The sequence below is a fragment of the Coregonus clupeaformis genome, chromosome 37 (genome assembly GCF_020615455.1).
Source record: "Coregonus clupeaformis isolate EN_2021a chromosome 37, ASM2061545v1, whole genome shotgun sequence".
Classification (NCBI taxonomy): Eukaryota; Metazoa; Chordata; class Actinopteri; order Salmoniformes; family Salmonidae; genus Coregonus; species Coregonus clupeaformis.
Window position 1 is genome coordinate 34,176,510 of NC_059228.1, and position 26,629 is coordinate 34,203,138.

The window sequence follows — 26,629 nt, forward strand, 5'->3', positions numbered from 1 at the left end:
CATCCTGTAAAAAGGAAAAGGAAAGTATGGGAAAATAATTCCTATTACCTGCCTCTGGGAATTGTGGAGTCAGCAGGTATTCCAATCGGAATTCCACCCTAATACCGTTACCATTGACTCTGGCACTGCCAATATATTCTATGGCTTTAATTGTTTTTCTTTACCAGCCATTCAGGTCTATGGGGAGTTGAAATGTATCAAATCGTATACTGAAGTTTCATTTAATTTATTTGACAGGGACAACGCACATCAATCCTGAAATATATCATATTTACACCAGTGTATGTGTCTATTTGTTTTGTCCTGTATTTTGTTTTGTCTGTATGTTCTCCTCAGGGACAAATAATGTAATGTCATGCACAATTTCCCATACGAAATGACAGGAGGACATATTATAAAAGCCGAATAGACATGATAAATGTGGTGGATGTTTCAAACTGTGAGGAAAATATGTTATATAGTTAAAATACCACTGATTGGTTACATTTATTATCACTCACAGAACCACTGGCGCTGATCAGGAACAGTTTAATTGTTTCTGGCCTGAACTAATTGACAAAGAACCTAGTGAATGAATACTGATCCTGGAACAGCAGAGTAAACACGAACGACTCCTTCCGTTTGGTTATTTTAATGATTGTTTCTCCAATCCATGTAATCCGTGTACGGGTATTCCTTTCCACCTAACTGTGATCACTTCCCGTCAGACAGTAAAGATGGCGGTTGAACAGCATTGAATATTTTCTGTAATAAGCCATTAAAACGCGGGTATTTTCCGACGTTTCTATGGGGCGAAGACGCCGAGCCCTTACTTAATAATTACATCGCGCGAAATGGTGTAGAATACGTGTAAAATTTGTTCCAGTTTGAAGTAATTGCGAGTCGGTAGTTTTTATTTTTTTCGGTGTCCATCGGTGGCGCTTACCTTGTTATTTTAAAATGGCTCCAGTGCAGATTGGATCAGATGGGCAATTGGTCCCTATCGGGGGTCCCACCTCGGCCACCCAACCGCCTTCATCCGGACCTTCGGCGACCCAAGGGGTCCGGCTGAGCCTGCTGATTGAGTTTCTTCTGCAGAGGACCTACCATGAAATCACCCTGTTGGGTGAACTGTAAGTAACTAATGACGAGACCCCGTCAAGTGGGATGTTAATGTTGACATATCTGATCCTGGTCCCTCAGGCTCAAAATAGTGGTTAAGATGTGTTTTGTTTCATGGCAAAATGATTGGAAAGTAGCTAGTTGTGCAAGTAGCCTACTTGGAATCTTTTATTTCACCCATTTCTTTCACCCTTGCGTCCATATTAATTGAGATTCCTTTATTTTCTGTGTTCATATGATGTGGTAAAATGACGTTGTGATATCTGAAAGTTACCCATAGTGTTTCTGTCTTTCTTGCAGTCTACCCAGAAAAACAGACATGGAACGGTAAGTGTGTCTCTTGGTTCACTCTGTGTGCTCACTGATGAAATTGACTTGTCAAAATGGGAATGTTGTATGTGACAGGCAAATGTTTGCCTCTTCTTTGACCATTGGTGCCAATGAGTTTGAAAACTTTTCTACTGTACTTTTCTACTGTTTCTGACAGAAAAATCGAGATTGTCCAGTTTTCTAGTCGGACCAGGCAGCTGTTTGTGCGTCTCCTTGCCCTGGTGAAATGGGCCAGCAATGCTGGGAAGGTGGAGAAGTGTGCGGTATGTAGGCAAGACTACAGTACTCTACTACACCAATCATATTCTCACAGTGGGCATACACAACCAGATACTAGCTTGAGTTATGCACATACAACTCCAACCTTCTCACCATTTTCCCCACTGACATCAATGCATTGTTTACGTGAAACTTTGAGTTAGAACTACTTGCACATTATTCAAATTAGTACTACTTAGTAGTCATTAAAAGTCGTACGCTAACCCTACCTCTAATCCCTAACCTCCGGTTTCCACGGTAACAGATGATCTCCAGCTTCCTGGACCAGCAGGCCTTCCTGTTTGTGGACACGGCTGATAGGCTGGCATCACTGGCGAGGGATGCCCTGGTGCACGCCCGCCTGCCCAGCTTTGCCATCCCGTTTGCCATCGATGTGCTCACCACTGGGTCATACCCGCGCCTGCCCACCTGCATAAGGGTAAGACACCCCTAACTGGTCTGTGTTGTCCATCTTTCTGTTATTTATTCTTATTGTATTGGTGTGTTTTGGCCTCTTGACCAGGCCTCTTTATTATAAATGATAGCTGGTTCTCTGTTGACTTGCCTGGTTAAATAGTGGTCATTGGTCAAATATAATGAGGCGCCTGATGCCTCTGTGTTTAAATATAATGAGGCGCCTGATGTCTCTGTGTTCATTAGCTACTGTGGCTGAAGTAGCCATGGTGTCTGGTTGTCTGGTTTAGCCAGCAATTTTGTCCTTCATGTACTCTTCGTTTGTGTGCGTGATGTACATATGTGCACAAACACATATACCGTTAGTAGTGCGTTACCACCACCAACTGGACGGGAGTGTGGAATAGGGACGGATAAATCTGAAGCCCTATTTGGGCCAGTGCATTGACAGCCATGTGTGTGTGGTGTGTGTGTGTGTAGGATAAGATCATTCCTCCAGACCCCATCACTAAAGTGGAGAAACAGACAACCCTGAACCAGCTCAATCAGATCCTGCGACATCGTCTTGTCACAACAGACCTACCACCTCAGCTAGCCAACCTCACCGTGGGTAAGAAACACACGCACAACCACACACACACACAGGCTTCCATTGAAATCCTTGGGCGGGCCACCTAGGCATCCCGAAGAAATGCTTAAGTTCAAACAGTGTAAAAAATATATATAGATATTGTGGACACCCCTTCAAATTAGTGGATTCAGCTTTTTCAGCCACACCCGTTGCTGACAGGTGTTTAAAATCGAGCACACAGCCATACAATCTCCATAGACAAACATTGGCAGTATAATGGCCTTACTGAAGAGCTCAGTGACTTTCAACGTGACACCGTCATAGGATTCAACCTTTCCAACAAGTCAGTTCGTCAAATTTCTGCCCTGCTAGAGCTGCCCCTGTCAACTGTAAGTGCTGTTATTGTGAAGTGGAAACATCTAGGAGCAACAACGGCTCAGCCGCAAAGTGGTAGGCCATACAAGCTCACAGAAAGGGAACGCCGAGTGCTGAAGCGCATATCGCATAAAAATGATCTGTCCTCGGTTGCAACACTCACTACCGAGTTCCAAACTGCCTCTGGAAGCAACGTCAACACAATAACTGTTCATCGGGAGCTTCATGAAATGGGTTCCATGTCCGAGCAGCCACACACAAGCCTAAGATCACCATGCACAATGCCAAACGTTGGTGTAAAGCTCGCCGCCATTGGACTCTGGAGCAGTGGAAACGCGTTCTCTGGAGTGATGAATCACGCTGCACCATCTGGCAGGCCGACGGACGAATCTGGGTTTGGCAAAGGCCAGGAGAACGCTACCTGCCCCAATGCATAGTGCCAACTGTAAAGTTTGGTGGAGGAGGAATAATGGTCTGGGCTGTTTTTCATGGTTCGGGCTAGGCGCCTTAGTTCCAGTGAAGGGAAATCTTAATGCTACAACATACAATGACATTCTAGACGATTCTGTGCTTCCAACTTTGTGGCAACAGTTTGGGGAAGGCCCTTTCCTGTTTCAGCATGACAATGCCCCTGTGCACAATGCGAGGTCCATACAGAAATGGTTTGTTGAGATCGGTGTGGAAGAACTTGACTGGCCTGCAGAGAGCCCTGACCTCAACCCCATCGAACTCTTTTGGGATGAATTGGAACTCTGACTGTGAGCCAGGCCTAATCGCCCAACATCAGTGCCCAACCTCACTAATGCTCTTGTGGCTGAATGGAAGCAAGTCCCCGCAGCAATGTAGTATTGACTTTGCTGTTATGTTTGCGCGTAAGATCACAGCATTAGCCATGGCAAAATGCATAGAATAGGACAGTAGCATTAAAACTGCAAAATGTTTTCTGTTCCATGGCAGAATATGTAGAATCTCAGGAAATTAGCTTTAAAAATGAAACAATTTCTCTCAGCTCCATGGAGAAATTTGTAGAATTGCAGAGAATTTGCTTTAATATTCCAAAAGTTCTCTACACCGCCAAAATCCAGTGGCGCCGACGGGTGGACCACGCCCCTTTTTGTTCCAGGAAAAAAAAACTACACACACACAAAGCTGGCCAACCTCTCCATGGGTAAACATCACACAGCAAGACAGTTTCTGGCTATTGCAAAGGTGGCAACCATTATATATTGTGTGTGTGTTGTAGTTAACGGGCGTGTGAAGTTCCGCGTGGAGGGGGAGTTTGAGGCCACTCTGACAGTGATGGGGGATGACCCAGATATTCCCTGGAGACTGTTGAAGCTGGAGATACTGGTGGAAGACAAGGAGACTGGAGGTAAGATACACAACACCTGAATGACCACACACCAAACACACAGAACCCACTGCTAACACACAGAACCCACTGCTAACACACAGAACCCACAGAACCCACTACTAACACACAGAACCCACTACTAACACACAGAATGCACTACTAACACACAGAACCCACTACTATCGCACAGAACCCACTACTAACCCACAGAACCCACTACTAACACACAGAACCCACTAATAACACACACAACCCACAGAACCCACTACTAACCCACAGAACCCACTACTAACCCACAGAACCCACTACTAACACACAGAACCCACTAATAACACACACAACCCACAGAACCCACTACTAACACCAAGCACACACAACCTACTACTAACTGGTGAGATGAAGGAAGGTTGGAAATGAAAGGCCCAGTGTTCAACATTTTCAATCTTTTCCCCTCCATCCTCCCCCCGCCCCCTCCTTCCAGACTGCAGAGCTCTTGTCCACAGTATGCAGGTGAACTTCATCCATGAGCTGGTGCAGTCGCGCCTGTTTGCAGACGAGAAACCACTGCAGGACATGTACAGCTGCCTGCGTATCCTTTCTGTGTGTGTGTGTGTGTGTGTGTGTGCTGCTTCTGTGCAGACAGTGAGCTCAGGGCCAAGTCTGGCTTGAGCTGCTGCAGTGAATGTAATTGTGTGTGTGCGTGTACTGTATTGACCGGTAGTGATCATGCATACAGCAGGCCCAGACACCAACAGCATTCCAATGGTCGAGGCCTCGGGGTCAGGGACTGCCTCAGCCAAACAGCCACACAATGTCTTTCGGTTCATCAGGTTCCATGAACCAAGCAGAAATATTATACTATTTAGTGTGAAATGAGAAAACAATCCAACACATGAACACACGCACCTGCATATATATACAAACACACACATTCAAGATTGAGAAAAAACTGGTGTAGTGTTATGGGCCTGTTGCTCAGTGGGAAATGTGGACCTGGGACATTTTTCAAGATGGCAGTAGTTATGGCAGAAATGCATCTGGCAACCCCCAGCAGCTGCTAGTTACCCTCCCATGTTTTCACTGCACTGTCCATCAAGATAATGGGGTTATAACACCATTAGATATAACGCTGTCACACACAAAAAAAATGCTACATGTATTTATAATACCGTTATGCCCAATAGACCACCAATAATTAAATAGGTTGAAAGATTTGTTTCTATCAGTCAAATTAACCTTAACACAACTCTGTAGCAAGTGTGTTTTTCCCATTTTATATATTTTTCATTAGTTTTGCTCCGTAGCAAGTATAACCGCCAGCTGGATCCTGCCAGCGTCCATACACCACACACATACACAGTCAGCATGGGTGTATCTGCATTTGTGTATCTGTGTGTATTGTGAATATGTGTGTATGCCATCCTCCTGGCCCAGCCCTTCCTTGACCCCCTCCCGTCCAGACTCTTTCTGCCTGTCTCTGCAGCTGGAGGTGCTCCACTCCCAGACCCTCATGCTGTACCGAGAGCGCTGGGGAGACCTGGTGCAGGTGGAACGCTACATGCCTGCCAAGTGCCTCACACTGGCCGTCTGGAAGTAAGAAACACTTGATTGGTTGGTTAGTTAGTTGAATGAATAGGGAAATTGGTCCATCATCATTTCACCCCTCGCTCTCCTCCTCTCTCTCTCTCTCTCTCTCTCTCTCTCTCCCCTCTCTCGCTCTCTCCCCTCTCTCGCTCTCTCCTCTCTCTCCCCCCTCTCTCCTCTCGCTCCCCCTCTCTCTCTCCCCCCTCTCTCTCGCTCCCCCTCTCTCTCTCTCTCCCCCTCTCTCTCTCTCTCCCTCTCTCTCTCTCTCCCCCTTTCGCTCTCTCGCTCTCTCTCACCTCTCTCTCTCCCCCCATCTCTCTCTCTCTCTCCCCCCTCTCCAGCCAACAGGTCCTGGGCAGAAAGACGGGCACTGCGTCGGTCCACAAAGTCACCATCAAGATTGATGAATCAGACGGCTCCAAGCCTCTGCAGATCTCCCATGATCCCCCGCTCCCCGCCTGTGACTCCAGACTGATGGAGAGAGCCATGAAGGTGAGCTAACGCCTCGTTTATCACAGCTACAGTGCTCTACTATTATTTTGTTGTGATGATGACCTCATTTCCTGTCTCTGTTCCTGCCCCCTCCTGTAGATTGACCACTTGTCAGTGGAGAAGCTTTTGATTGACAGCGTGCACGCCCGCTCTCATCAGAAGCTGCAGGAGCTGAAAGCCATCCTGAAGAGCAGCAACCCCAGCGACAGCTGTGAGTCTCTCTGTCCTCTCTGACTTATCAGTACACTAACTGATCCAACGACACTGACCCAGAATGAAATGAACAGTGTTGTGGAGAGAAACAACCATGTTGTCAGTGTGTGACATTATTGTTGTCCCTCCTTGCCTGTGTTTCAGCGTTCATAGAGACCGCTCTGCCCACCCTGGTCATACCTATCCTGGAGCCCTGCGGACGCTCTGAGTGCCTGCATATCTTCGTAGACCTGCACTCTGGGATGTTCCAGCCCATGCTGTATGGGATCGGTAAGCAGAGAGTAGCAGACACTCATACACACACTCCTATACACACACACAACACATCGGTAAGCAGGGAGACACACACACACACACAAACGTACACATACACTGTACTGACTTCCACTGTCTGTCTCTGTCTCCAGATCAATCCATGCTGGACGACATCGAGAAGACCATCAACGACGACATGAAGCGCATCATATCCTGGCTACAGCAGCTCAAGTAAATCCACCTCCTGTCTCTGTCTCTCTCTGTCTCTCTCTGTCTCTCTCTGTCTCTCTCTCTCTCTCTCTCTCTCTCTCTCTCTCTCTCTCTCTCTCTCTCTCTCTCTCTCTCTCTCTCTCTCTCTCTCTCTCTCTCTCTCTCTCTCTCTCTCTCTCTCTCTCTGTGTCAACTGCCTGTCATGTGGCTTATCACTCCTCCTCAGAAGGCCTTCATACCTCCATATCCACACTGGGACACTATTTAGTATGCAAAGTGCTTCACCCTAGTACATTAGTAGTCTATACTTTGTAGTATACCTATATGAATACGAGAACAGATATTGTCCCGTTTCCTCCTCTTCTGCCCTAACACAGTGTTTAGCATTGTGTCTGTTATGTGTGTGTGTGAGAATAAACTGTATTTTCATTAAAATGTGCTTCAATGCAGGCTAAGAATATCTTAAACATGCACTATCCAGAAATCGCTACGCCATTTCCTGGTTACAAAAATTTGAATAGTTCGCTTCATTTCAGTTTGTGACAAACAAGCAAGTATAGTGTAGAGAATCATTGTAAGGGAAAGGGTACCATCTAAACCGCTGTGAAATATATTTTCCATAACCGAAACTATTGTTTCAGCTGTTTTGAAGCTGGTGTATAAAACTGAAAGTAAAAGACGCAGGAAGGAAACTTAAGAACGGGAAGCATAGAAATAGCGCACATAGCACAGATTTAGAGCTTCTTGCTTTCAATGAGAATGACAGGTCTATAACTCACATCTCTATGTGAATTTGGTCTATCGCCTGTAAGCGCTGCCCTGTCATAGTGTGATATGCATAGAAATAGAATTACTAGAAAGGGTATTGCGTTTAAGTAAATGTTCTGGGATTCTAGTTCTATGATAGGATAATCTGGCCAGGAAATGGCCTGTTTGTATAGTGCTACTGATGTGTAAATGTAGGACCGTGATATAGCTGCTCGCTGGCAGAGTCTGGCCTATTTGGACAATGTGTCAAATTTCTGTCTCCACTCTTCTCCCTCCCTCCAGGTTTTGGTTAGGAGAGCAGAGGTGTAGACAGTCTGTGAAACACCTCCCAACTATCTGCACAGACTTACTACACCTCTCCAACTCCGCTTCGCACCCTGCTGGCAGCCTGTCAAAACACAGGCTCTTCATCCAGCTGACCCGCCTACCACAGTATTACATTGTAAGCCCCTCCCACCTTATGCCTATTATTTGTCACAAAGAAGCAATTAGTTTGTAGCAAACAAGAAAATGTGTGTATATATATATATATATATATATATATATATATATATATATATCCAGTCACACCTACTCATTCTTTATTTTCTACATTGTAGAATAATAGTAAAGACATTAAAACTATAAAATAACACATATGGAATCATGTAGTAAATAAAAAGGTGTTAAACAAATCAAAATATATGTTATATTTGAGATTCTTCAAATAGCCACTCTTTGCCTTGATGACAGCTTTGCACAGTCTTGGCATTCTCTCAACCAGCTTCACCTGGAATGCTTTTCCAACAGTCTTGAATGAGTTCCCACATATGCTGAGCACTTGTTGGCTGCTTTTCCTTCACTCTGCGGTCCGACTCATCCCAAACCATCTCAATTGGGTTGAGGTCGAGGGATTGTGGAGGCCAGGTCATTTGATGCAGCACTCCATCACTCTCCTTCTTGGTAAAATAGCCCTTATACAGCCTGGAGGTGTGTTGGGTCATTGTCCTGTTGCAAAACAAATTATAGTCCCACTAAGCCCAAACCAGATGGGATGGCGTATCGCTGCAGAATGACTTGAAAAAACTTTCAAAGTTCTTGAAATTGTCCGTATTGGCTGTCCTTCATGTCTTAAAGTAATGATGGACTGTTGTTTCTCTTTGCTTATTTGAGCTGTTCTTGCCATAATATGGACTTGGTCTTTTACCAAATAGGGCTATCTTCTATATACCATCCCTACCTTGTCACAACACAACTGATTGGCTCAAACGCATTAAGAAGGAAAGAGATTCCACAAATTAACTTTTAAGAAGGCACACCTGTTAATTGAAATGCATTCCAGGTGACTACCTCATGAAGCTGGTTGAGAAAATGCCAATAGTGTGCAATGCTGTCATCAAGGCAAAGGGAGGCTATTTGAAGAATCTCAAATATATTTTGATTTGTTTAACACTTTTGGTTACTACATGATTCCATATGTGTTATTTCATAGTTTAAAACTATGAAATAACACATATGGAATCATGTAGTAACCAAAAAAGTGTTAAACAAATCAAAATATATTTGAGATTCTTCAAATAGCCTCCCTTTGCCTTGATGACAGCTTTTAACACTCTTGGCATTCTCTCAACCAGCTTCATGAGCTTCCTGGAATGCATTTCAATTAACAGGTGTGCCTTCTTAAAAGTTAATTTGTGGAATCTCTTTCCTTCTTAATGCGTTTGAGCCAATCAGTTGTGTTGTGACAAGGTAGGGATGGTATATAGAAGATATAAACAAGACTTGTTTGATTACTACATGATCCCATATGTGTTATTTCATAGTTTTGATGTCTTCACTATTATTCTACAATGTAGAAAATAGTCAAAATAAAGAAAAACCCTTGAATGAGTAGGTGTGTCCAAACTTTTGACTGGTACTGTATATTAACCATGCACAACTTTCCCACTATTTAATTTTTCTCCTTCCCCTATCTCCCTTCTTTTGCACCCGTCTACCTTTCCCTCCCTCCCTAGGTGGTGGAGATGCTGGACGTGCCTGGCTGTCCCACAGAGCTGCAGTACAAGTACTCCTTCCTGTCTGTGTCTCAGTTGGAAGGTGAGGAGGGACCTCCATGCGCCCAGCTCCTGCAGCACTTCAAGCCCAACCTGGAGCAGCTCGTCCTGGACAATTCCGCTGGCCGAGGGGCCCGCCCTGGAGCTAAGAGAAAAGTAGGAATGGATTGCGAACTGCTTGTATGGGTTACAATTATTTATATATAGACAATCTGAAACCATGTCCTAAAAGGAGTAAACCGAGGAAAAATCCTTATAACATACATATAAACCTTGATATTTTCAGAGCGCGTGTTATAAATGAAATGTATTATTATTTATCGTCATTAGGTGTTGGGTCATCTCCTCTCTCTCTCTTTGTCCTCCAGTTATCAGGAGACCAGGGAGCTCTGGAGCCCAAGAAGCCCAAGCGCTCGGGGGAGATGTCTGCCTTTAACAAGGAGCTGGCTCACCTAGTGGCCATGTGTGACACCAACATGCCCTTCATAGGCCTCAGAGTGGAGGTATGGATGGAGGGAGTACACCCTTTTATTCTCTCTCTTCTCTACATCTTACAACTCTCTTCCTCACTTTTTACTTTTCCACCACTCCGTCTCCACCACGCCGTCTCCACCACGCCGTCTCCACCACGCCGTCTCCACCACGCCGTCTCCACCACGCCGTCTCCACCACTCCGTCTCCACCACTCCGTCTCCACCGTCTATCTTCATCATCCCTGTCCTCATCCATCCCTCCTGCTCTCTGTTTCTCTCCTCTGTCCAGCTATATTTTATGGAGATTCCTCACGTCTCCTCTCTCTCATCTACATTCCTCCTCTGTCTAACATGTGTCTCTCCTCTGTCCAGCTGTCTCAGATGGAGATTCCCCACCAGGGTGTGCAGGTGGAGGGAGATGGCTGCAGCCACGCCATCCGCATCCTCAAGTAAGACTCCACATCCCACGATACCATGCAAATCCAGATGTCAATGGCACTGCCTAATAATATGGAAGTCAATTGGAATTTTTAAAGAAAATTCTAATATGATTCTAATATGATTTTCTCGCAGTGAACTAACATGCCCCCAAAACAAAGATGATAGATAAAGATGATGGTTTTGTACCCTTTATTTTAGTGATTGATGTACAGTATGTACTATGTACCTGACCCCATGTGGTCCTCTCCCCCTCCCTAGGATCCCACCCAGTAAGGGTGTAGGGGAGGAGACGAGGCTGGCTTTGGAGCACTCTCTACTGGACTGCACCTTCCGTCTGCAGGGCCGGAACAACCGCACATGGGTGGCAGAACTGGTTCTGGCCAACTGCCCACTCAACAGCACACACAGCAAAGAGCAAGGTACAAACACACACAGAAACACACACATATGGACACCCAAAAAACACCACACAAAGAAACGCACATACACACACACACACACACACTCTACCCAAACTGTGCCCTTATCTCTCCCTGTTCTGTGTGTGTTTCCAGCCTCTACGCGCCATGTGTATCTGACCTATGAGAACCCTCTGTCTGAGCCTGTGGGAGGGAGGAAGGTGGTGGAGATGTTCCTCAACGACTGGAGCGCCATCAACCAGCTCTACCAGTGTGTCCTGGTGTTCTCACGATCACTACCAGGTGTGTGTGTGTGTGTGTGTGTGAGAACATTTGCAGTACGAGAGTGGGGAATAAATCATACAGTTAAAAGGTGAGTAACACATTACCATTTGTATTGACCTACTTTACTAATATGTTTTCTCCCTCTCTTAGAGATGCCTTCCTACCTGAGTCTGTTCAGTGAGATCCGGCTGTATAACTACCGCAAACTGGTTCTGTGTTACGGCAGCACCAAGGGCAGCTCAGTGAGTAGCATTACACCAATGCCCTGTCTGAACTCTAGCCCGCCGCTAGTTCCTCTCAAGGTTCCTTCCCAACTAGGGAGTGCATGGTCCCTTGTAGGGGTGTGAACGTTTCAACTGAATTGAATCGTTAACGTATAGAAAAAAAATCCACACATGAAAAACAGTTTTTTTTTTTTTCTCATAAAATTGCCACTAACAAGTCCCCATCATCATCGTCATCATCGTCATCATAACGGGAAACATTTTAATTGATCAAATAGGCTGTAAAGTTAGTAAGAGGTGATATGCATCTTTCAAATTGCTTACCACGTATATAAAGCACTCCGCACATCGTAGTCGTTAACAGTTTGGGGGGAAAGCTGATTACAGAAATGATTGCAGTTGAAATGCAGCCAGTATCAATGGCCTACTTGAGTTGCTTGGTAATTTGCTAAATGAAGGGCTGCAAGCGCCGTTTGAGCCGCGACTCGCACTACTGAAACAGGTGCATCTTCCTCATCAATTTCACTGTTCACTGTTTACTCCAGTTTCAACAGGGTGTTATTCCCTTTATAATGGGAGTTGAGACATACAGTTAACATCATTAGAAAGCTACAATTCTTCCCTTTTTTTAGCCAGTAGAGACCCACATTTGGCATGTGTTTTTCTTTTGTCCTGTTTTTGATTAGTGAGCTTAAACTTGGCTTTTGTTAAACATGAAACAAAGTTTTTATTTATTTTTATTTAACCTTTATTTAACCAGGTAAGCCAGTTGGGAACAAGTTCTCATTTACAACTGTGACCTGGCCAAGATAAAGCAAAGCAGTGCGATAAAAACAACAACACAGAGTTACATATGGGGTAAAAAAAACAAAGTCAAAATATACAACAGAAAATATATATACAGTGTGTGCAAAAGTAGCCCCTAGACTAATGAATACACCATTTGCCTTCATCTAAACAATGTTTTTGTTGCATATTTCAGTCTGAAACCTGCTTATAGTTGAAGTCGGAAGTTTACATACACTTAGGTTGGAGTCATTAAAACTCGTTTTTCAACCACTCCACAAATTTCTTGTTAACAAACTATAGTTTTGGTAAGTCGGTTAGGACATCTACTTTGTGCATGACACAAGTCATTTTTCCAACAATTGTTTACAGACAGATTTTTTAACTTATAATTCACTGTTTCACAATTCCAGTGGGTCAGAAGTTTACATACACTAAGTTGACTGTGCCTTTAAACAGCTTGGAAAATTCCAGAAAATGATGTCATGGCTTTAGAAGCTTCTGATAGACTAATTGACATCATTTGAGTCAGTTGGAGGTGTACCTGTGGATGTATTTCAAGGCCTACCTTCAAACTCAGTGCCTCTTTGCTTGACATCATGGGGAAATCAAAAGAAATCAGCCAAGACCTCAGAAAAAAAATCGTAGACCTCCACAAGTCTGGTTCATCCTTGGGAGCAATTTCCAAACGCCTGAAGGTACCACGTTCATCTGTACAAACAATAGTACCCAAGTATAAACACCATGGGACCACGCAGCCGTCATACCTCTCAGGAAGGAGACGCGTTCTGTTTCCTAGAGATGAACGTACTTTGGTGCGAAAAGTGCAAATCAATCCCAGAACAACAGCAAAGGACCTTGTGAAGATGCTGGAGGAAACAGGTACAAAAGTATCTATATCCACAGTAAAACGAGTCCTATATCGACATAACCTGAAATGCCGCTCAGCAAGGAAGAAGCCACTGCTCCAAAACCGGCATAAAGAAAGCCAGACTACGGTTTGCAACTGCACATGGGGACAAAGATGGTACTTTTTGGAGAAATGTCCTCTGGTCTGATGAAACAAAAATAGAACTGTTTGGCCATAATAACCATTGTTATGTTTGGAGGAAAAAGGGGGTAGCTTGCAAGCCGAAGAACACCATCTCAACCGTGAAGCACGGGGGTGGCAGCATCATGCTGTGGGGGTGCTTTGCTGCAGGAGGGACAGTTGCACTTCACAAAATAGATGGCATCATGAGGAAGAAAAATTATGTGGATATATTGAAGCAACATCTCAAGACATCAGTCAGGAAGTTAAAGCTTAGTCGCAAATGGGTCTTCCAAATGGACAATAACCCCAAGCATACTTCCAAAGTTGTGGCAAAATGGCTTAAGGACAACAAAGTCAAGGTATTGGAGTGGCCATCACAAAGCCCTGACCTCAATCCTATAGAAAATATGTGGGCAGAACTGAAAAAGCGTGTGCGAGCAAGGAGGCCTACAAACCTGACTCAGTTACACCAGCTCTGTCAGGAGGAATGGGCCAAAATTCACCCAACTTATTGTGGGAAGCCTGTGGAAGGCTACCCGAAACGTTTGACCCAAGTTAAAAACATTTTAAGGCAATGCTACCAAATACTAATTGAGTGTATGTAAACGTCTGACCCACTGGGAATGTGATGAAATAAATAAAAGCTGAAAGAAATTATTCTCTCTACTATTATTCGGACATTTCACATTCTTAAAATAAAGTGATGATCCTAACTGACCTATGACAGGGAATTTTTACTAGGATTAAATGTCAGGAATTGTGAAAAACTGAGTTTAAATGTATTTGGCTAAGGTGTATGTAAACTTCCGACTTCAACTGTAGGTTTATGGGGGGTTGTAACCTACAGTATTCTAAATGGCACATTAGAGCAGTTCGCAAAAAAGCTTAAGACTCATCTATTATTCCTCAACCGCGGCTTGTGATTGGAACACATATTTCCCTACTTTAATCAACCAGCCTATTTTGAATTTGTGATAAAGCTGTTATGATTTGGCAAGGAGTGTAGCTTGTCTACAGTTTTGGTTGTGTATCCCATCAGTTAGATATGTTTTTATAGGCAGTTATTTCTGTAGGCCTAATGGGAGCTTGGGTGCGCAGTATGCGTGTGTGTAGAGGGAGGGGTCGGATCGAAATTGAATGAGAGACCTGTAACGGAGGTGAAAGGCAATGTAAGGAGAAGAACTGTGATCACCTAGCTAGGTTCATTGTTTTGTTGTGAATTGCTAATGCACATAACAAATGGAAGGAACACTAGAGCCAACGTGAATTTACGGTTGTCTTCCGTTCGGGCAGCCTCAAACAGATTCCAGATGACTACGCTAGAGAGAACTGAATTGCCCACTAGCCGTCATACCCAATAGGATTTCCTGTGGAATTTTATGAAAGGTTCTTATTGAAAAAGAAAAACGTTTTATTTATTTTTTTGCTGTTTAAACGTTTAAGACAATTTTTACATTTGTGCCACATCCCTAGTGCCTTGTATGTTCCGTCGTTTGCATGCTGTTTGTAAAAAGTACTATATGAATATATGTGATTGATTGAGACGCTTGCGTGCTCTCTCTCTCTCTCTACCTCCCTCTCTCTACCCCCCTGTCTCTCATTCCCCCCCACCCCTCTCTCCCTCTCTCTCTCTCTACCCCCCTCTCCCTCTCTCTCATTCCCTCCATCTCCCCCTACCCTTCTCTCTCTCTCCCTCTCCCTCTCTCCTCTGTCTCTCCTATAGGTGACCATCCAGTGGAACAGTAGCAGCCAGAGGTTCCATCTCTCTTTAGGGACAGTAGGCCCTAACTCGGGCTGTAGTAACTGTCACAACATTATACTGCATCAACTACAGGAGATGTTCAACAAGACCCCTACTGTGGTCCAGCTACTACAGGTACTGCGCACACACACACACACACACACACACACACACACACACACAACCTAACTATACAGGGGCCACATGCACTGGTACTAACACAACCTCCACCAAAGGAGCCTGAATTCCATTCCATTACTTTTCCATTCATTTTCTAACTTCTCTTTTCTCCTCCCTCCTCACCAGGTGCTGTCAGACACCCAGGCCCCTCTGAATGCCATCAACAAGCTGCCCACGGTGCCCATGCTGGGGCTGACCCAGCGCACCAACACGGCCTACCAGTGTTTCTCCATCCTGCCCCAGTCACCCACACACATCCGCCTGGCCTTCCGCAACATGTACTGCATCGACATCTACTGCCGCAGCCGTGGGGTGGTGGCCATACGAGATGGAGCCTACAGCCTCTTCGACAACACCAAGATCGTGGAAGGCTTCTACCCCGCCCCGGGGCTCAAGGTACGAGGGAGAGGAGAGGGCTCGGGGTGTGGGGATAATTTGTTTCAGGAATTTGAAAGTGTCTAGTTTCAGTTGAATGAAAGTATCTGATGTTGGGTTCAATTATCCCTTTATCTCTCTGTCTGTCTCTCTCTTTTCTTTTCTTTATGTGCCCCCCCCCCCAGACGTTCCTCAACATGTTTGTTGACAGTAACCAGGACGCTCGGCGACGCTCCGTCAATGAAGACGACAACCCGCCCTCGCCGGTGGGAGGCGACATGATGGACACCTTTATGAACCAATTACAGGCCCAGCAGCAGCAACAGCCAATGAGAGGGGGTCCTGGGGGGGTGTACCCTCCCCTCACCTCCCCTCCCACCTCTTACCATCCCAACGTGCCTACACAGTCCCCAGGTGATTGGGAGTGGTGTGGGTGTGCTGGCGTGTGCCCTTTTTGTGCCATGTGTGCTTGGCGTCCCTCGACAGAGCAGAAGAAAAAGACCAAATGCTCTCTGGTCCTCTCCTCACCTATCATCCACCCGCTAAGTGATGTCACTCCGTGTGTGTGTGTGTTCACCCTTCCGGTGCGGTCATGCACATGCTGAATGGCAAACTGAGTGTGAGAGAGTTGAGACCAGAAGGGAGGAAGCATTATCCAGTCCTGCTCACCCATCTCAGCCCTAGAGCCTGCGTCTGCTGCCCAACTTTAGCTTGTGTGTGTGTGTGTGTCTGTGTCTGTGTAGGAGTGTGTGTATGAATGGATGTATGTGAGTGTGTGAGCTGATCCTATTGGCCCGTGTCTGACAAGTCTTTTTGGTCTGTGTGTGTGTGTGTGCTCGCAGGGACCATCCATGCGTAGAGGGCCCCCTCTCCCTTTGGGCCGACCCCGTCTCCCTCCTCTCTGGGCATAGCTATGGGCCCGACCAGCTTTGGTTTAACTGTGGAGAGATTTAATTGGGGAGTAAATGGGAGAGAGAAAGTGTTTCACTTTGTGAGTGTTTGAGAGCGTGACAGTGTGTTTATGTGTGTTTTAGTGCGTCTTGGTTAATGTCTGACTGTTTGTCTGAGTACACTAATGGGTTCATGACAATGTAACTGGCCACTTGTATTAAGAAGATTATTTTTGACTGTGATGTTGAGGAGGAGGATGATGACAATGACAATATCAGTGGACACTATATTGATGATGATGAAGATGATTGTGTGTGTGTGTGTGTGTGTGTGTGTGTGTGTGTGTGTTAAAAAGACAAAGGTTTAGAATGTCTGTCTGTATGTTTCCCAGGTGCTCTGGACCCCAGCTCCCCCTATGCTAGGGTGTCTCCCAGCCAGAGGGGCCAGTGGCCAGGCTCTCCCCAAGTCTCAGGGCCCTCTCCTGGGGCTCGCATCCACGGCATGTCCCCTGGAAACCCCTCACTCCACTCACCCACCCCCGACGCCTCACACTCCCCGCGCGCTGGCTCTAGTGAGTACCACACACACACACTGTAGAAACTCTCTACATCCCCATACATGACTCTCTGACTGGGTTGGCGCCGGACATTTGACCGGCAACATTTTAATTTACCGGCCATTTGAGAAATTTACCGAACCCATATGCATTGGGTGCGTAACCTAATTAGGGCGTCCACACACTGTGCTCAGAATGACAAATCACATTTAGAATATGATAATTCATATTAGCAGAACATGCAAGTCGAGGATGCAACGATGTGCTGTCCTTCTTACCGAATTCTTATGTGCACTTTGAACATGTTAGAATAACTGTCCACATTTACTTTTCCTCAGCCAACCAGACGAGTAACGAACAACAAAATCACTAGCCTATGTCAATCCATTATAGTAGAAAATGTTAGGCTACCTATTCTATTAGTCAGCTTTTCGAGATGGAAATAGCCTCTTCCAAACAGACTCTGGGACTGTTGTGGGACGATAGATCCTAAATCCATCCAACCAGTAGGCCTAGGCTACATGAGTCTGATGCAAAAGATCAGAACGTTTAGCTTAAAATGTTGATAAACTATTATTTCTTAGTAAAGATCAAGAAGGCCCACACACTGTTAAAGCTCCCAATTCACCTCTTTATTAATAACGTTTCGATCCGTAACGGATCTTCGTCAGGTCAAGAACTATTATTTCTTCACATTATAAGCGCAGCAATGCACACAAGGCCGTAGGCTATGCACGAATGTTCGTTCCATAATTCAATTAGCGGGAAAACACTTGTCAAAAGGGAACTGCACATGCGAGCGGTTTCATGTGACAGAAATTAAAATATCTGTTAGAAATGGAGATCTAATAGGCTATGTATTAAAATGTTCAGCTTTCAAACAATTTAAGTATATGTTTTCATAATGCATACTGCCTCCAGCTCATTGAAAAGAGGTGTGTGACACGCTGATGAACAACTCGGAAATGTCCGACTTCAGTGCGTTCAAGACGACTGGGAACTGGGAACAAGAACTATCTCCGACTGGGAAAAATAGTTTTGAACGGTTATCCAACTCGGAATTCCAACTCGGGAACTCTGACCTCTTTCTAGAGCTCTGACTTTCCGTCCTGAAGATCACTGACGTCATGATTTGACCTCGTATTTTTCAGAGTTCCCAGTTGTCTTGAAAGCACCTCAAGATGCTGCTGCAGCAGCTCTCCCGCTGTCTGACAGACTTTCCACTCAAAGGCTCTGTATCTGTATGTTCTATGCGTGTGATAAATAAGATACATAACGTATATACTGTAGCCTACACGCGCCAATTTAATTCCACTAAATTATGCAAATTAACCAATAGACGATAAGCATGACCAGTCAAATGTATTTACAGTACATCAACTGGTATTTCCATCATTCAAGAAGCTAAAAAGCATTATTTCATAAATGGGATTTTGTTCTTCTTCTCCCGGACAATGGGCCGGCGGCAATTTTATTTATCGGCTTTTCAATTTTTTTATCGGACAAAAGCCGGCTATTACCGTATAGCGCAAACCCTGCTCTCTGAATAACAATCCACTCCATTGAAAATCAGATCTGTTTTCCAAATATTGAAGATGTTAAGACATCTTCATGAATGTGTATAAAAAATACATATTTTAAAAAATCTGTATAGAAATGGCATGTCTGTGTGTCTCCCTCTACAGGTTCCGGGGCAATGCCCAGCAGTATGCCCCCGCCCCGTAAGCTACCACAGCGCTCCTGGGCTGCCTCCATCCCCACCATCCTCACCCACAATGCCTTGCACGTGCTGCTGCTGCCCTCGCCCACCCCCTGCCTGGTTCCGGGCCTGGCAGGAAGTTACCTCTGCTCTCCGCTGGAGCGCTTCCTGGGCTCGGTCATCATGAGACGCCACCTGCAGAGGATCATCCAGCTAGAGCCCAACGTGAGTGGTGATCTGTGGTCGAGTCATCTCTGAGTTTAGTCCATCTCTGTCTTTCTTGTTTGGTGTCTGTGTCGCTCTCTCTGTCTTTCTTGTTTGGTGTCTCAGTGTCGCTCTCTCTGTCTTTCTTGCTCCTCTTCTGTCCCTTCCTCACTCACCCTCTGGCTTTTGTTTTCAATGTATTTCTGTCCTTCTCACATCTTCTTTCCCTCTCTCCATTTCATCCCTCCATCTCTCTCTCTCCATCTCATCCAGCTGGAGGCTAACGTGAGTGTTAACTCTGTCCTGAAACATCTGTTCATACCCTATCTCTCCTCAGCTTAACCATCTATCTCTCATCCCATTTCTTCATCCCATTTCTTAATGTCAAATGAAGCCCAATTTACAGTGAAATCCTTACTTACAAGCCCTTAACCAACAATGCAGTTTTAAGAAAAGAATAAGTGTTAGTAAAAAATAGATAAGTAAAAAATTAAAGAGCAGCAGTAAAATAAAATAACAGTAGCGAGGCTATATACAGGGGGTACCGGTACAGAGTCAATGTGCGGGGGCACCGGTTAGTCGAGGTAATTGAGGTCATTTACATGTGGGTAAAGTTAAAGTGACTATGCATAGATAATAACAGAGTAGCAGCAGCGTAAAGGAGTGGGTGGGGTCGGGGGGGCAATGCAAATAGTCTGGGTAGCCATGATTAGCTGTTCTGGAGTCTTATGGCTTGGGAGTAGAAGCTGTTAAAAAGCCTCTTCCTCTATGGTTTACACACACGCCAAGCCCCTCCCCCTGCCTCTCAAGCCAACAAAGTTGAAAGATCACGTCTTCCTCTCTGACAAGAGGTTTCAACTCGCTATTTGCATTTGAGGTTTGGTCTAACAGAATCGGTCATATGGACACCAAAACACATTGAGACATTATTTTACTGTAATTAAGGAGAAGTTAACTTGTCTAATGATGCCCTTTTTATTTCTCAACTACTCAAATTGCGTGCAGAGCAGACACTACTAAAACGAGAGTATCAATGAACATTGATTCTGAAAAATGTATGCTCAGTTTGTCATTGGGGTACCACGTACCGCTAGCAGCATTTTAGCCAAAGACTGTTATAATAGCTGTCTAGTCTGTGTTTTATAAATGTGCAATAAGCATAGAACACAATTATATAAGGAATTGGCAACTCGTTCTCATTCTGAGAAATAAGGTAGGCCACTTGATCTCAACATCTGAACAAAGTAGACAGGCTAACATGCTTTTCAAACAGTTGGAGGCAGACAGAAGGGTGTGTTCATAACAATTCAACTGTTCAACCTTGTTAGCTAGCAAATAGATCCAAGTTGGCTAAACTTGAAATATAAAGATTAGCTGGCTAATCACTAGCACGTCGGCTTGCAAGATTGTTGATGAGACCTGTGTAAATGTTTTATAGCCTAATGCCTGCTACAAGAAGTTAGTAATTTATTAGTGAATGTGTATTATACATGGTTCTAGTTAAATTTGTAGCAAAAAAGTGCATTTCCTAGACAGACTTGGAAGCCAGATCAGTGATTATGGCAAAAGAAGATCAGGTTAAACTATTTTGATAAAATCATTAAATTATTAGTGAGTTTTATGGTTGTGGAAGACTTTTATTTAGCCTACATATAACTTCACAAGCCCTGAATTCATTAGATTATTGCTGACTGTTTTAAATGCATTGTATTTTACCTTTAATTGTACAACAATGCTTATTTAGAGTAAACATTTTTTTTAAATAGAGATGGTTTTTAGGCCATATCGCCCAGCCCTAGTCTAATCACTTAATCTCTGTCTAACTCCTTGGTAGAAGCTCTCTGCAGGGCTGTCCCTTATCCCCACTGCTTTTCCCCAACCTTCAATCTCTTGAACCTTCAGCCCAAGCATTAGTAGATAGAGGCTAGTTTCCTTCCCCCATTAAAATGTGATCTTTCAAAAATGACATATCTCTCCATGTAGATGTGTTACTTTATATAGCTAATGTGGAACAATCTTTCTATTTTTCTTCTACTATACATTTTTACATTTACATTTTAGTCATTTAGCAGACGCTCTTATCCAGAGCGACTTACAGTTAGTGAGTGCATACATTTTTTAAAATTATAATTTTTTCCATACTGGCCCCCTGTGGGAATCGAACCCACAACCCTGGCGTTGCAAACGCCATGCTCTATCAACTGAGCTACATCCCTGCCGGCCATTCCCTCCCCTACCCTGGATGACGCTGGGCCAATTGTGCGCCGCCCCATGGGTCTCCCGGTCGCGGCCGGCTACGACAGAGCCTGGATTCGAACCAGGATCTCTATTGGCACAGCTAGTACTGCGATGCAGTGCCTTAGACCACTGCGCCACTCGGTAGGCAATAATAAACCTTCTCTCTCTCCTCCCCTCCTCCCTCTCTCCAGCTGTCTATTGTGAACTCAAACGAGCCGGGTGTGATCATGTTCAAGACGGAGGTGTTGAAGTGTCGCGTGGCGCTTAACCCAAAGACCTACCAGACCCTGCAGCTCAAAGTAACCCCCGAGAACACTGGGCCCTGGTCACAGGAGGAGATACAGGTCCTGGAGAAGTTCTTTGAGACTCGGGTAAGACCAGTGACTTGTACTAGACTAGTGACTAGCGTCTTTGGGTTCTTGAAAAATGCTATAAAACCTGTATATATATTTTTTTATTACACACTCATTAACCAGTATGCTAAATAACTCCACCTTTATCAGTATTTGTTGTTAGAACTGCAATCACTTAATGGTAAAATGTCAATGAAACAAAAGAGAATCGTGTGGCTTTTTATTATGCTTATTTATTGGTTAGAACAGTGTGGGCCTGTTGACAGCATTGAGTTCATTACGCTGAGTTCATTACAGCATTGGTGGTGTGCTCTTCACATTGGGAAGAGCAGGAAGCCACTGAAGGTGTCGTGGTTACTAGAAGTATCGTAGAGCATCCTGCCTGAAGGGAGACGCATGTAGACCACATCTCTTCCAGCTCTAAAGTCAATGCATTAGACATATACTTAAAATAGCCATGGTGGTGAAAGTATTCCTCATTGTCCATAATTCTCTGGTCATTATGGTTTAGGTATATATGAGTAAGATGACCCATGGCAGTAAATCTGAAGTAGTAGACTCCTCTCACTGATGTTGTGAAAATATCTGCATCAGAGAAAAGCAAGGAGCATTTTCTGTCTCTTTAAGACATGGTTACAGTGAGGGGAAAAAAGTATTTGATCCCCTGCTGATTTTGTACGTTTGCCCACTGACAAAGACATGATCAGTCTATAATTTTAATGGCAGGTTTATTTGAACAGTGAGAGACAGAATAACAACAAAAAAATCCAGAAAAATGCCTGTCAAAAATGTTGTAATGTAAATTGATTTGCATTTTAATGAGGGAAATAAGTATTTGACCCCCTCTCAATCAGAAAGATTTCTGGCTCCCAGGTGTCTTTTTATACAGGTAACGAGCTGAGATTAGGAGCACACTCTTAAAGGGAGTGCTCCTAATCTCAGCTTGTTACCTGTATAAAAGACACCTGTCCACAGAAGCAATCAATCAATCAGATTCCAAACTCTCCGCCGTGGCCAAGACCAAAGAGCTCTCCAAGGATGTCAGGGTCAAGATTGTAGACCTACACAAGGCTGGAATGGGCTACAAGACCATCGCCAAGCAGCTTGGTGACAACAGTTAGTGCGATTATTCGCAAATGGAAGAAACACAAAAGAACTGTCAATCTCCCTCGGCCTGGGGCTCCATGCAAGATCTCACCTTGTGGAGTTGCAATGATCATGAGAACGGTGAGGAATTAGCCCAGAACTACACGGGAGGATCTTGTCAATGATCACAAGGCAGCTGGGACCATAGTCACCAAGAAAACAATTGGTAACACACTACGCCGTGAAGGACTGAAATCCTGCAGCGCCCGCAAGGTCCCCCTGCTCAAGAAAGCACATATACAGGGCCGTCTGAAGTTTGCCAATGAACATCTGAATGATTCAGAGGAGAACTGGGTGAAAGTGTTGTGGTCAGATGAAACCAAAATCGAACTCTTTGGCATCAACTCATCTCGCCGTGTTTGGAGGAGGAGGAATGCTGCCAATGACCCCAAGAACACCATCCCCACCGTCAAACATGGAGGTGGAAACATTATGCTTTGGAGGTGTTTTTCTGCTAAGGGGACAGGACAACTTCACCGCATCAAAGGGACGATGGACGGGGCCATGTACCGTCAAATCTTGGGTGAGAACCTCCTTCCCTCAGCCAGGGCATTGAAAATGGGTCGTGGATGGGTATTCCAGCATGACAATCACCCAAAATACACGGCCAAGGCAACAAAGGAGTGGCTCAAGAAGAAGCACATTAAAGTCCTGGAGTGGCCTAGCCAGTCTCCAGACCTTAATCCCATAGAAAATCTGTGGAGGGAGCTGAAGGTTCGAGTTGCCAAACGTCAGGCTCGAAACCTTAATGACTTGGAGAAGATATGCAAAGAGGAGTGGGACAAAATCCCTCCTGAGATGTGTGCAAACCTGGTGGCCAACTACAAGAAACGTCTGACCTCTGTGATTGCCAGCAAGGGTTTTTCCACCAAGTACTAAGTCAGGTTTTGCAGAGGGGTCAAATACTTATTTCCCTCATTAAAATGCAAATCAATTTTTGTTGTTATTCTGTCTCTCACTGTTCAAATAAACCTACCATCAAAATTATAGACTGATCATGTCTTTGTCAATGGACAAACGTACAAAATCAGCAGGGGATCAAATACTTTTTTCCCCTCACTGTATGCCGGGATTCAATTTTGATCGTGGGTTGTCGACAATGCAGCTTTTAATCACAATGTTCCCGCATTTGTGGAGCATTCACAGTAAACGCTGCAGATTTTGTGTTTTTGTACCCCGCTGATCTTAACTTTTTTTGTACATAATGTTTCGGACGTAGTTTACTGTGATCGAAAAGAGCTTCTGGACGTCAGAACAGCGATAACTAAGCTTGATTTTGATTAAGATTTCTACTACAACGAGTCGGTGGAGCACGACATACTGCTAACCCTGGACAAGTCCCTAATCCCAGACACTCTGAAGAGAAAGAGACGGTGATATAGAGGCCGATGTGTGGGCATAATACACATTTAGCTGGTTTTTCTATGCATTGGCAGGACAGAACGGCAGTAAGCTCAAGGGGGGTGGTGTGTGTCTCTTTTGTTAACAGCTGGTTGGCGATCTCTAATATATTAAGGAAGTCTCGATAAGCTGTAGACCATACTATTTACCAAGTTTTCATCTATATTTTTTGTAGTGGTCTATTTACCACCACAAACCGATGCTGGCACTAAGACCGCACTCAACCAGCTGTATAGGGCCAAAAGCAAACAAGAAAATAGTCATCTAGAGGCGGCGCTCCTAGTGGCCATTGATTTTAATGCAGGAAAACTGAAATCCATCTTACCTAATTTTTACTAGCATGTCACCTTTGCAACTAGAGGCGAATAAGCTCTAGATCACCTTTACTCCACACACAGAGATGCATACAAAGCTTCCCTTGCCCTCCATTTGGCAAATCTGACCATTACTCTATCCTCCTGATTCCTGCTTACAAGCCAAAAATCAAACAGGACGTACCAGTGACATGCTCAATACAGAAGTGGTCTGATGAAGTGGATGCTAAACTACAGGACTGTTTTGTTAGCAAAGACTGGAATATGTTCCGGGACTCATTCAATGGCTTTGAGGAGTTTACCACATCAGTCATCGGCTTCATTAATAAGTGCATCGACAACGTCGTCCCTACAGTGACCATATGTATATATCCCAACCAGAAGCCATCGATTACAGGCAACATCCTCACCGAGCTAAAGGCTAGAGCTGCCGCTTTCAAGGAGCGGGACACTAACCCGGACCCTTACAAGAAATCACGCTACGCCCTCTGATGAACCATCAAACAGGCAAAGCATCAATACAGGACTAAGATCGAATCCTACTACATCGGCTCTGACACTCGCCTGATGTGGCAGGGCTTGCAAACTATCACAGATTACAAAGAGAAACCCAGCCACAAGATGCCCAGTGACGCGAGCCTACCAGACGAGCTAAATGCCTTCTATGCTAACACTGAACAATGCGAGAGCACCAGCTGTTCCGGACGACTGTGTGATCACACGCTCCATAGCCGATGTGAGTAAGACCTTTTAAACAGGTCAACCTCTCCCTGACCCAGTCTGTTATACCTACATGTTTCAAGTAGACCACCATAGCCCCTGTACCCAAGAACGCGAAGGTAATCTGTCTAAATGACTATACTCCCTGTTCACCCACGACTGCGTGGCAGTGCAAGACACTAACACCATCATAAAGTTTGCTGATGAAATGACGGTGGTAGGTCTGATCACAGCGGAGTGAGGAGACGAGGAAACGGCCCTTGCCTTAATTGTCTAAGAAAGTTGAGGAGAGAGGCAACACCAACTGAATTAGCTCTATAATCATAGCCTAACTGTTAAACGTGCCTGGCTTTTTAAATCATCCATATATACAGTACCAGTCAAAAGTTTGGACACACCTACTCATTCAAGCGTTTTTCTTTATTTTTTACTATTTTCTACATTGTAGAATAATAGTGAAGACATCAAAACGATGTAATTACACATATTGGAGAACCACGTAGTAACCAAAAAAGTGTTAAACAAATCAAAATATATTTTAACTTATAGATTCTTCAAAGTAGCTGGCACTCTTCTACTGGCGTTTCTTCATGTTCTGCATCAGATAGTGTTTCAGATCGTCCTCCCAATGTTCAAAGTGGATGGCCCTTGATAATTTCTCTCACCTGAGCCACCACTGTCCTTTAAGAAAATACCAACATTTCTAAGACAAATGTCAAAGAGCATATCAATACACTTGTTGAAACCATTTTGCACATTTGCTTATACTCCCTTATCATACTGGCGACCTCACCGCTGAGTTACTGGGTCAGGGAGTTAGAGAGCTAACCCTTAGGGAGAAATCAGGACCATACAGCAAACCCCATCTGGTGAGATTTGTATCGAAAACAAAGACAAGAACAACCAAAACAACAACAGCAATACACTTCTTCATATTATAATTAAATCTCACCCAATGTCTGTATCATTTCTAGTGAGGTTGATCAGGCCTCACCAGAAAGTCAGGACAAAGGTCATTTAACACCATTAAGTATTTTCTTTCCCTGTTCTTTCCCTGTACTTCTGGAACCATTTCAAACATTTCCATCATTCTGCTTACCTGGTTTACAACCACACAATAAATAAAACACGGTATTAACACCACTAACAAATATTCATAATCTGTGAGTTGTGTATGTGTGTGTGTGGTAAAACATAGGGCAAAAACACAAAC

At 44.4% G+C, this 26,629-nt stretch overlaps 1 protein-coding gene across 1 annotated transcript in view; it reads left to right on the forward strand.

Annotated features, from left to right (window-relative positions):
• The first annotated feature begins 697 nt into the window (after nt 1-697).
• LOC121536577 (mediator of RNA polymerase II transcription subunit 14-like) overlaps nt 698-26,629 on the forward strand; it is a 35,458-nt gene continuing 9,526 nt past the window's right edge. Inside the window, 25 exon segments of the mRNA XM_041843958.2 lie at nt 698-1,112; nt 1,402-1,428; nt 1,589-1,694; nt 1,955-2,128; nt 2,584-2,713; nt 4,293-4,421; nt 4,885-4,992; nt 5,864-5,996; nt 6,329-6,479; nt 6,579-6,690; nt 6,837-6,962; nt 7,100-7,178; nt 8,208-8,367; nt 9,920-10,114; nt 10,327-10,461; nt 10,804-10,880; nt 11,131-11,291; nt 11,427-11,573; nt 11,706-11,797; nt 15,322-15,474; nt 15,646-15,915; nt 16,080-16,308; nt 17,177-17,356; nt 19,027-19,265; nt 21,674-21,853. Coding sequence (XP_041699892.2) covers nt 940-1,112; nt 1,402-1,428; nt 1,589-1,694; nt 1,955-2,128; nt 2,584-2,713; nt 4,293-4,421; nt 4,885-4,992; nt 5,864-5,996; nt 6,329-6,479; nt 6,579-6,690; nt 6,837-6,962; nt 7,100-7,178; nt 8,208-8,367; nt 9,920-10,114; nt 10,327-10,461; nt 10,804-10,880; nt 11,131-11,291; nt 11,427-11,573; nt 11,706-11,797; nt 15,322-15,474; nt 15,646-15,915; nt 16,080-16,308; nt 17,177-17,356; nt 19,027-19,265; nt 21,674-21,853 — 3,666 coding nt within the window. The 5' untranslated portion in view covers nt 698-939.